This window comes from Dasypus novemcinctus, chromosome 21 (genome assembly GCF_030445035.2).
Source record: "Dasypus novemcinctus isolate mDasNov1 chromosome 21, mDasNov1.1.hap2, whole genome shotgun sequence".
Taxonomy (NCBI): domain Eukaryota; kingdom Metazoa; phylum Chordata; class Mammalia; order Cingulata; family Dasypodidae; genus Dasypus; species Dasypus novemcinctus.
In genome coordinates this window covers 31,435,880-31,446,745 of record NC_080693.1, presented here as the reverse complement: position 1 = coordinate 31,446,745, position 10,866 = coordinate 31,435,880, and the positions used below count along the sequence as shown (strand labels likewise).

The window sequence follows — 10,866 nt, the reverse complement described above, 5'->3', positions numbered from 1 at the left end:
CCGGGGGCGGGCTCACTCCGCAAGGGGCGGGGCTCCCCGCGCGCCCTCGCCGTGTCTATTCTACCCGCCTCCCTGCACGACTCTTGGCAGAATCTCGCTGTAAACTTTTCCTCCGCAGCAGTTTGCGGTTGGGGACTGTAAAACGCCGGATGTAGACTCGAGGTTCGGACTCCCTGTCCAGGAGGAATGCTTTGCGCCTCTGTATTTCCATTTTTTGAGTTACAATAAATTTGCGTCTCGTAGAAAGATGTTGAATGGGGAGGCCATTCGTGCGGAAGAGGCCGAAGCCCATCCTGGCACCTAGATTGGTGCACGCCGCCGCGCTTCGGTTTGCAGCAGCAAGTGTCCCTTATCACTGTTTTTGTTTTGTTTTGTATTTTTAAACTTTAATGTTTTTATTGTCTTTTTTTTTTAAAGATACGTAGATCACACAAAATCCCTTATCATTTTGAACACCTTTTCACTTCCTCGATTTCCTTATAAGGCTGCTGAAGTTTCCAAGCAGAATCGTGGGGAAAGCGCTTCTCTCGCCTCAGCAGCTCGGTACAGGCTCCGGCTAACTGGGTTACTCCGGCCCGCGCCCCCATCTCCCACACAGCCGCAGGAAGGACAGGACAGGACGTGGCGACCCCGAGAGGGGCGGGGAGCGCTGGCGGTGACGCTCGTCCCCCCAGGGCCAGCTGAGGTCCTTCTGGCCCGAAGGGGCCTTGATCCCGTTCCTCCGCACACACTCCGCAACCGAGTGTGATCGGCCGGGTGGGGGCACGCAGAGGAGCGCTGGAGCTGACCGCCTTTGCTCCGGGGACCGGCTCCCGGTGGCCAGGCGCGAGGCGCCGGGCAGGACGCCCTCTCCAGCGGGGACCCCAAGCCCTCACCCCGGCCTTCGCAGCCACCCGCTCTTTCCCTTCCCGTCGGGAGGAGGAGCGCGTGGAAGTGTGGGAGCGTCTGGCTAGGAGGAACCCAGCCCCGCCGCGCGCGGCGTCGCCCCCCGCCGAGGAGCCGCAGGGCCCCGGGCGTGCGGGCGCCGAGCGCCGCGGGCTGCCGCCGCTCACAATGCGGGTTCGCGCCCTCGGGGCTGGAGGGGGCGCGTTGCCATGACAGCGGCCCCAGGGGCGCGCTCCCGGGCCCGTCACCGCCCCCCCCCCCGCGGCGCGCGCGGCCTCCCCCGGTCCCGACCCACCCGCCGTCGCTGATCGCCCCCCCCCCACCCCGGCAGTGGGAAGGGGCCGGGCCAGCCGCCTGACGTCTGTGCGGGGCTCGGAAGATGGCTGCGGAGCCGAGCTCCGGGCCGGGGCTGCGGCGGCGGCGGCGGCGGAGGGAGGGCGGCGCGGCGGGCGGGGGCTCCGCCGGGCGCGCGGGGCGCTGAGCCCAGAGGCGCGGAGGCGGCGAGGGCGCGCGGGGGGCCGGAGGGTCGCGCGGCGCCGCCTCCCCGCCGCCCGCCGCACCATGGGGAGCGCGGAGGACGCAGTCAAAGAGAAACTGCTGTGGAACGTGAAAAAGGAGGTAAAGTCGTGGGGAGGACCCCGCGGGGGCTCAAGCCCGGGCCGCGCGGCCCCGGGGGCGCATAGGTCCGCGCCCACCCGCCGGGCTGCGGCGCTGGCGGGCCCTGACCCGGGTCGGGCGGGGGCGTGATTCCGGACGGGCTGCGGCTCCCGTTCGCCTCCGGGATTGGGGGGCAGCGCCCCTCAGCCCAAGGGGCTAGGCCGGAGCTCCGGGGCTTGTTTGGTCCGCGGTCGCGCAGCTCCCCGCCCTGTGACGGCAGCAGCTCTGGGAGACCGAGGTCGGGGGAGGGGTAGCGGCGATTTTGGGGAACCTGAGCTGCCCATTCATTGCCCGCGCCATCTGGGAGGGGGCGGGGCCCCACGCGGGCCTCCTGCGGCGTTCAAACGTTGATTTGGGGGTCTTAGCTCCCCCTTTCCCTACACCCAACCCCCGACGCCAGCATCCCTCTGGGACCTGAGTCGTGGTTGCCGGAGGGTTCTCTGCCTGTCTCGCTGCTTCTCCCTCCCCGCCCACCTCCTACCCAAGGACCAGTTTTTTCGTTTTGGTTTTGGTTTTTGGTTTTTGAGAATGGGTTTTAGGACTAGATTGTTTTTTCTTTTTGAAGCAGGCCTTCCACATCAGAAAGAGTCCTTCCCTCTGCTAACCCCATTTACCCTGACCTGCCCAAAAGCTCATTTCATTGTTTGTATTGGGGGGGGGGGGTGACCGTGTCAGTGACTCACCCGCGTATGAGAGCTGAAGAACTCAAACCTGCAGAGTAAACTAGAATGAATTAGGCCTCTGGAGCCTTGAGCTCCTTCCTCCACTTGCCTCTTTGGCCATCATCCAGTAGAGCCACACCTCTAGTGGATGGCACATAGTAGGGGCTTAGTAACTATTTGGGAAATAAATATGCTCATCTGGAGACTGCAAGGCATGGTGGGAAAGCATAAACTTTGAAACATGCTAGGTCTAGCTCTTTGTGACCTTGAGTAGATTACTTGACCTCTCTGAGTTTCAATTTCATCTCTAAAAGAGGGATAATGGTATCTACTTCATATCTAAAGTTCACCATATCAGTTCCTTTACCCCTTCCTAGAGTTGCAGGAGTGGGGAAGATTTGGGATTCTCACAAAATCCTGGAAATCTCCAGGTGGTTCTCCTGCATCAACCACGACCTGGCCTGTGCCCTAACATTTGTTCCTTTCCCTCTCCTTGGCAAAGAAGTGGGTGAAACACTCACCTCTCCAGCAGTGTGTGAAAAGCTCCATCAGGCCTTTGCTGTGAAGGGGCTGCAGAAGGGTCTGTCAGATCAGCATTCATGCTCCAACTCTGCCCTGCCCAAAAGAAAGAGAAATCTCTGTACTTATCCACAGGATGCAAGCAGTCTAGCGTCAGAGACTTACAGATGTTACGAACAAGACAAAAAAGTAGCTGAACCCAAGCGGACTGTCGGTGTGATCCAAATTTGAGGTTCGTCAGGGATAACAGGAAAGATGTTTGAGGAAACAATTATATTTTTCAGTCCTTAGAAGGCCTGTTCCAAGAATGATTCCTAAACAAATGTGAGAAATGTCCAAAATACACTGCAGCTGTGTATCTAGCCTGACAAAGGCTGACCTGCTCTGAAGGTGATGTATTTCCCTCTCCCCTTCAGTGCTTAAAAGAATCTGATTTTTGGAGAAACATATCCTTTCCTCTCTTACAAGTGGGGAGAGTGGGCATAATTAGAAGCAAGGCTGGCCCTTCACGAAGGACCTCTGGTGTAATTCTAGGAGTATCTAAAGATCCTCCTAGCTCAAAAGTCTGCCCCCCGCCCCAGGCTGCCTCAGGCCTTGAGTTGTGACATTGTGCTCTGTTTAAAGCAAACACCCCTTGGGAAATAATCTAGGAAGCTATTGACAGTTTGGAGGCATGAATCAATCTGAGCCCCTTTTACCTAACCACTAACCTTGAGCAGTCTTTAGCAGAAAGGAGATTTCTGGAACTTCCTCCCTCCTCCAGGCTTTAGGGGCTCTACCACCTTCTAAACCATACAGACCCGGGCAAGGGGCCTTGGGAGCCAGGGCAGCATCAGGACACTGGATTCCTTGTCAGAAGAAAAACAGACAAGCTCTGCCCAGATCTTACTTTACCTGTCAGATTTGATGCTGGTCTTGAGGTGGTCCATCACTTTAATCTCCAGTATTAGTCTCTGTCTCCTGGCATCTCTACTTCAGCTTCCCCCTGGGACATCACAAGCACTCAGCTTAAGTGTTGGAAGCCACTAGACCTTCAGACACTGCTGGTGGGGGTGTGAATTGGTCTGACAGCTTTGAGGAACAATTTGGCAATATCTAGTAAAGCTGACACTATGCATACCCTGTGATCCAGCAATTCCACGCATAGACATACAAATCCAAAGAAATGCAAACATGCCATCAAAAGACTGTCCAGAATATTCATAACAGCCCTAAACTGGAAATAGCCAAACGCATATTAACTATGGTGAATTCACATACTGGAATACTCTACAGCAATGAAAATGAACAATCGACAGCTACACACAATAACACGACCAAATCTTATAAGCCCCTAGGGGAGCAAAAGAAACCAGTCACAAAACACTACACAATGTGTGCTTGGATTTCTGACGAGTACCAAACCCAGTGTCAGAAGTCAGGATAGCCGATGCCTTTGAAGAAGGTGGAGCCTGGAGGGGACTGTGATGGGGCAGCGGTTGCTTTGGGGTGCTGGTTAATATTCTGTTTCTATGCTTACTCTCAGCTGATAAAAAAGCTTTTTTTAAAAGAGTGCTTGCTTAAAGGAAGGAAGATGTGACTGCCCACCTCACAAGGTATTTGGAAGCTTTTCCCTTCCAGGTAGGAACAGAAAACACAAGGATTTTAGAACCTGGATAAAAAGAAGCCTGGGCTTGTGAACCCGAGGCCTGGACAGACCTGACCCCTCACCTCAGTGAAGGGGGAGGAAAAGAGGGGCAGATTGTTTAGCTACAGCCTGTGCCGAGACAGTTTGCCCCTTAAGGATGGCGTATAGACCCACAAGCCCTCCGCCTGAGTACAGAGGAGCAAGCAGCCTCCCCTCCTTCCCTCCCCCGCCACGCACGGCCGCCTGAGCTGGAATGGCTGCACCAGCCGATGGGTGGTTTTATGGTTTGTCTTTTCCCGGCTGCCTCTCCAAGAGGTTTAGAGAAGTCTGTGCTGAAGAAAGTTTGCTTCCCTGCCTCTCCAGTCTTTATCATTTACACCACATGTGTCTGACCCCAGAGGAGGTGGGCAGAGCCAAGCTATGTCCTTACACACAGGCCTTTGATCAGAGAAAAAAAATTATAGCATGATGCTGCCATTTGTCCACAGGTGAAGCAAATCATGGAGGAGGCTGTCACCAGGAAGTTTGTGCATGAGGATAGCAGCCACATCATTGCTCTGTGTGGTGAGTGGGTGACTGGGGTGGTGGGAGATGGGCCTGGGTATAACACTGAGGACACTGCCTCGGGGCCAGGGTGAAACGAGTCCTCAGGTTTTGCAGTCAGAATCAACGGGGGGGAGTGTTGAAATCTCCTAGGGCTCCATTCTAGACCTATGAAATCAGGATCTCCAGGGCCCAGAGGCTGTGTAGTTTTCATTCCCTAGGACAGTAATTCTCAAATTTTAGCAGGCATCAAGAATCACCTAAAGGACTTGTTAAAATAGTCCCTGGGCCCCGACCCCAGAGTTTCTTGGATTTCTAACAAGTTCCCAGATTCTGCCGATGGTACTGGTGAGCGGCCAAACCTAGAGAACCACAGCCTTAGGTAATTCCGTTTAGGAAACTGCCATTCTGATTTATCCTCACTTTAGGTTTGGGGAAGAATTTGTGCCTTTTGCAAGTTTGTGCCACTTGTACCTTCTCAATCCCAACTCTCCAAGCCCTGATTGGATGCGAAAGAACATGAGTGTAGGAGAGGAGAGCTAGCCAAAGCCTTCCAGCCTCAGGAGGGAGGAAGTCCACAATAATTCACGGCTTCCTCCTTCAAGTGAAGACATTTGCCTCTGGAGGAGCAAGCCTATCTCTACACACGGCAGGTTTTTGGATTTCCAGGAATTTGAACTTTTTCGCTACTCCCTTTCTGAGGATTCAGGGAACCATATACCATCTCTATGTGTTTTTGTTTGTTTTGCTGTGGCCTCTGAGCGTGGAATTTGTGGTTCAGGGAAGGGAAGGTTGTACATTTCTGAGGGGAAGGAAGGAAAGAAGCAGAGAAGGGTCAGGACACTTTTGTGAGGGAGAAAATGCTGCTCTTCCCCTTAGCCCGTCATCAAACACTCCCTGAGCGTCCGCTCTGTGCCTGACACTGTTCTCAGGGCAGGGAAGTGATAGTGACAAGGTGTCTGCCCCAGGGGCTTACATTCTGTTGGGCAAGGCAGGCAGAAAACGCACCCCGAAAATATCCTATCCTGAGTGATAAAAGCTCTGCAGGAAAGTAAGGCAGGGAGACAGTGGAGGGCGGTCAGGGTAGAGGCTGCGCGTGACAGAGCCTGAGAGACCGACTCGGGTGTGAACCCTGGCACCCTGCTTACTTCTTAAGTCATCTTGGACCAGTTTCTTAACTTCTGTCACCCTCAGCTTGCCCCTCTGAAAACAGGGATCTAAATCCCACCTCAAAGACTTTTTGCAGGCATCGAGATAATTCATGTGAACGATCCTAGCTCGGAAAATGCCTGTCTTTCCTTCTTGAGATGCTGAGGCTGGAGCTAGGTTTTTTGGATTTGAGTGCCCACTGTCTTCCTTTTAGGTGAGTCCCCCAGTTCTATGAGATGATATGGTGACTCCTAGGCTTACGAGGAGGAGTCAGACCACCCATTTTCTCTGGCAGAGCCTCTGCTAAGTAAAAAGTATGCCTGGCTTACAAGGGGCTCTGCAGAGTGTTAGACCACTACTGCTTTCCACCTGTGCTGGGTTATCCTGACTTTGGCCAGGATCTGTCATTGTCACCAGAAGGGCTTTGCTGGCAGCTTAATTGTGCCTGGCTTGGTGCTAGGCTACATTCAGAGTCACTCTGAAAACAGAATAAAATAGTGCAAACAGCTTGTGCATGGGTGCCGCACGTGGGTGGCTGTGGGGGGAGGAGGGACAAGGGATTGGGGAAGGAGACAGGGAGAAAAGCTGTAGGTGTCCCATTATGAGGCCACTGGGGGTGAGAAACAACTGTCAGCTCTCCTCTGATCAAACTAGGAGCCCCCAGACAGCTCTTTCCAGCAGGCAGGGCTATCACACTCAAAAGGAATGCTCTTTTGGTTGCTGAAATAGAACAAGGGCCCCCAAGTCTGCAGGGTTCTAAACTCAGCCCAGGAGCAAAAGGTGCTCTGTTTAGCAGGGGGCTGTATCCTCCCTTTCTGGGGGTTTCCAGGGGATGCTGTAGCTTCACAAGTACATGAAACTGCAGGCTCATATAAGAAAGCTGACCAGGACAGCCAGTGGGAGACAAGAGGCAGCGGTGAGCCCAGGTGGTTTGGACAGTTCCTGTCCCATCCCCCAGTCAGCTCTTGTAGGAACGCAGGCCCAGGCTTGCCGTGGCCTCTGTTGTATCTTGAAAAGCCGGAAGTCTAGGTTTTTTAAGGAAATTTCTCAATTTTTTAAAAAGCTGACAACGAATTCCCATTTAAAAAAATGCGTGGGCAAACAAAAGGCTTCTGGAAGCCACTGCCAGTCTGCCACCTGTGCCTGGGATGTGGGTGGGGTTCCTGAAGAGCAGAACTGACGGCCTGTTTATACTGCAGTATAAAGTTCACTCTCGCTGGGGCACCTGAGACCCATGGGGAAAGGAATCGTTAAGCTTCGTCCAAGTCGGAGATCTGTGGTGAGGGAACTCTCAAATTGAACTTAACAGAAGGTTACTTTAAATCAGTGCTTATCAGGCGTACTCTCCTGCTTCCAGACATTCACAGGCATTAGTGGAATCCTAATCAGGGATTCTTGGGGAAGGGAGGGAAGGTAGATATCGATTGAAGAAAACATCACCCCCTTGGCTTTGGCGATTCTGACACGCCAGTTTCCCTCGCCTCCTTGCAGAATGCTCAGAAATGCAGTTTAGGTCTGCGGTAGGGGGGGTCTTACAGGGGCGTGCCGGTGCCCAGCCACACCCAGAGTCCCGCTTTGTCCTGGGGGAATGAGTGCACAGGGTCATGTCTGAGAGTGAGGGGAGAGAGTGGGGGCCGGGGTGCTGGGTTTACCCTGGAGTGGCCACACTCCCTAGGGCCTTGGGAGGTGCTGGGCGCCTGGGCTCTGCCCTGGACACCCCGTCCCTTGGCAGAGGAGGGCTGGGATGTGGCTGAGGAGAGCGTGGCCTGGGCCAGGTGAGCTTCTCCCAGCCTTCTCAGAATACAGAACCTTCCTGGAGAGCCTTAGAAATGGGACTCCAGGGCAGACCTAGGCAACTTGCCAGCAGGTCCCCATTCCTGTGGCCCAGGGGGAGGGGCAAGACGCCCAGGGCTGGCAAGACATGAGCGTTCGCTGGGTTTCCTGCGGTTGTTTCTAAAAACCTGTCTGTCCGGAAGCCAGGTCCTTCCTGCAGGGAGAAAGTTTGTGATGCAGCTTGGCTGGCGAGCGGGCTGGGCAGGAGGGACTTGTCTGTTGAGTGTTCTGTGGGGGAACACGCGTTGACAGGAGCAGCCCAGACCCCCGGGGCAGGGGACAGGGACCTGTGCGACCGACTCCTCCCGCTGGTAGAAGGTTAGCCCCAAACCTGCCGCTGCAGGAGAGGGTTCTTTGGTCATAAAAAGTCATGTAAAGTCATTTTTTCTCCAAACTATGGTCTTTGACATTTTTATTTTAATGTAAGACTCACGGTTGAATCAAAATGGCGCTTCATGTTTTCCCTGGGGCCTCACGAACCCGCGGGGGTAGGCTGATAGCCCCTGGCCCCCCTCTCCTGGAGGGGAAGGTGCTTTCCATTCAAGGTCGGGGTGAAACAGCACAAATTGTCCCAAGTTTCACTTTGGAACTCTGTATTCGTAACAGCGATGTCTATGCTGCAAGAGGGCACAGTTGCTCCCTTCCCGTGAGGGGATCTGCCGTCACTGGGGCATCAGCCCCTGCGCCTTCTCCTGCCCGCCCTCCACGGGCTTGCTCGGGGTCTGGGAATGTCAGCGCCACATATTTCTATTTGTTCTGCTCTGATTTGGCCCTGAGGTCGGATTTTAACATTTGGTAGGTAGAGTTGGGTTTATGAAGCCCGCAGAGAGGGAGAGGCTCCTCGCCTCAGAGAGCTGATTCTCAAACTCCTAAAAGTCTCTGCTCCCCCAGAGGCATTTGGGGGGGGGTGTCCAGGCCAGACCAGGCAAGCCCCGCCCTCCCCTGCCCCCAGGGGCCACAGGAGGGTTGCTTCTGGCTGAGGATGAGCTGCGATGGGAGCCGTGGGTGGAGCCTGCGGAGCTGGGAGTAACATCAGGGCTTTATTAACCAGCTCCCTGTTGCTAAGCAGCTTTCATTAGCCAGGAAGGTCTGCCCCGCCGCGCTCTCCTTCCGGGGATGAGGAGGAGATGCTAATGAGCTCAGAGAGAAGCAGGTGCAAAAGAAGGCTTGCATCCCACCTGGGGTTTTGCAGCCCGAGTTCTCTCAGCATATTCTGAGATTCAGACTTAGGGCAGTGTTTAGCCTGTCTCTTTTCAGTAAAAGGGAATCCTTCTCTCTTCTTCCCACCTGCACCAAATGCGCGGCTCACTCTGGGAATATCTGACTGCTGCCTTTTATTTGGAAATGATCGAGATGGAAGGGCCTCTAAGGGAGCAGGTCGCCCTGGTCCTGCCCTGGGCATGGCTGAGGGCACATGGCTGTGGGAGTCAGCCTGGCCTGGGTTCACACCCTGACCAAGGCGCTAAGTGTGTGGCCATGGCCGGGTCGCAGCCTCTCTGAGCCAGCCCCGGAAGGTCAACCTGAGGACTGAAGGTGGGACGTGGAGCCTGGTCCCTGCCAATGGCATCCTGCTTTGTTTTTTAAAATGACCCTACAACCTTCGCCCAAAACCTCCAGTTTCTTCTCCAGGATCCCACCTGGAAATCCGTTTTTGGGAGTTTGAAGCAGCTGGACGATCAGAGAAATTCGGGTCCTGACTAAATATTTGATACTATCAAGGAACTGTAACTAATTTTGTACGTGTGATAAAGATACCATGTCATGTTTTCTGAGTCCTTATTTTTCAGATATACATAAGGAAATATTTATAAGTGAAATGTGTGATGTCTACAATTGGCTTCAGAATAGTGCAGGGGTGAAGGAGAAAGTGGTCGGAGGTGGTACAGCTGAAACAAGATTGGTCGAGTGATAGGTTCATGAGGAGTCAGAGCTTACTGGTAGAGACAACTTCCTTGAGAAACTTGGCATAAAGGAGAGCGGATAAATGAGGTAATACCTGAACGGGACCGAGGAAGATGTGTTCAGCTGGAGAAATCACAGGATGTCTATTTACAAATGGGATGTATGCAATCGGAAATGATAGAAGATGCAGGGAAGAGAGGGGGCACTTGCTAGAGCGTTGTCCTTGAGAAGGTGAGGGGGGCAGGACTCCAGGGCACACATGGGAAGGTGTGTCCTCAGGACAGGAGGGAAGGGGGGGTGGGCAGGAAGCACAGGGAGGACAGGGGCAGCAGGTGGCTGGTGACCCTCAGCGTCCTTTGGGTAGGAGTATTGCTTTCTTGTTTTAGGGGTTAAGCAAGGCCAGAGGCCCCCAAAGCTGAAGCAAACAGCCAGCATCATCCATGCAGGCTGAGAGAATATGTCCCCCTGTTACCATAGAAATGCTCATTCTGAGTGGAGGCAGCCGTTATATATCCCTGGGTGGAAGTAACCAGCCAGGGAGGTGGGGAGGAGACCGGCTGGTGCTCCTTTGTCCCTCCCACCACATTCGGCCACAGACCAAACATTGACTTCCTCCATCGCAGTGGAGTAAACATCCCTCTCCCTGGAGTTCCTGCTTCAGGAGAGGATGCCCCTCCCACCCGTTCCTTTCTCTCTGGGGAGGCTGCTCCTCTCCCAGCAGTCTCAGCTCCACCATCCAGGGCCCTGAAGTGCTGGCCCCACGGCATCCAGCCTTTTTATTTTTATTTTTCAGAAGGTTCCGGGGATTGAACCCAGGACCTCTTATAGGGGAAGCAGGCACTCAACCACTGAGCTACATCTGCTCCCTGGCATCCAGCTTTTGAAAATCCTCTCTGAGAGGTGTTCCAGAAAACTCCACATGCAAACCAGCCACCCTACCCCGCGTCCTCCTCACCTGGGTTCTCTATGACAACTACGACTGAACTCCCCCACAGGGCAGCTGGCAGTAAAGGGCGAACTGAGCCCCAGGTTGGGGAGCAGGAGACATTTACCACACTCGCTCTTCTCCTCCTGGTGCACAGGGGCCCA

General features: G+C 54.3%; 1 protein-coding gene across 6 annotated transcripts in view; it reads left to right on the top strand.

Moving 5' to 3' along the window:
• Window positions 1-1,243: 1,243 nt before the first annotated feature.
• Window positions 1,244-10,866, top strand: part of SGSM2 (small G protein signaling modulator 2) — a 32,185-nt gene continuing 22,562 nt past the window's right edge. For 2 of the 6 annotated variants that reach the window (XM_058283054.2, XM_058283053.2), the window contains exons 1-2: window positions 1,248-1,503; window positions 4,839-4,914. In XM_058283054.2, coding sequence (XP_058139037.1) covers window positions 1,447-1,503; window positions 4,839-4,914 — 133 coding nt within the window. In that variant the 5' untranslated portion in view covers window positions 1,248-1,446. Of the gene's footprint in view, window positions 1,504-2,870; window positions 2,956-4,838; window positions 4,915-10,866 lie in introns of those variants that run through there. The other 4 variants (XM_071210433.1, XM_058283056.2, XM_058283059.2 and 1 more) reach the window with 3 other exon arrangements.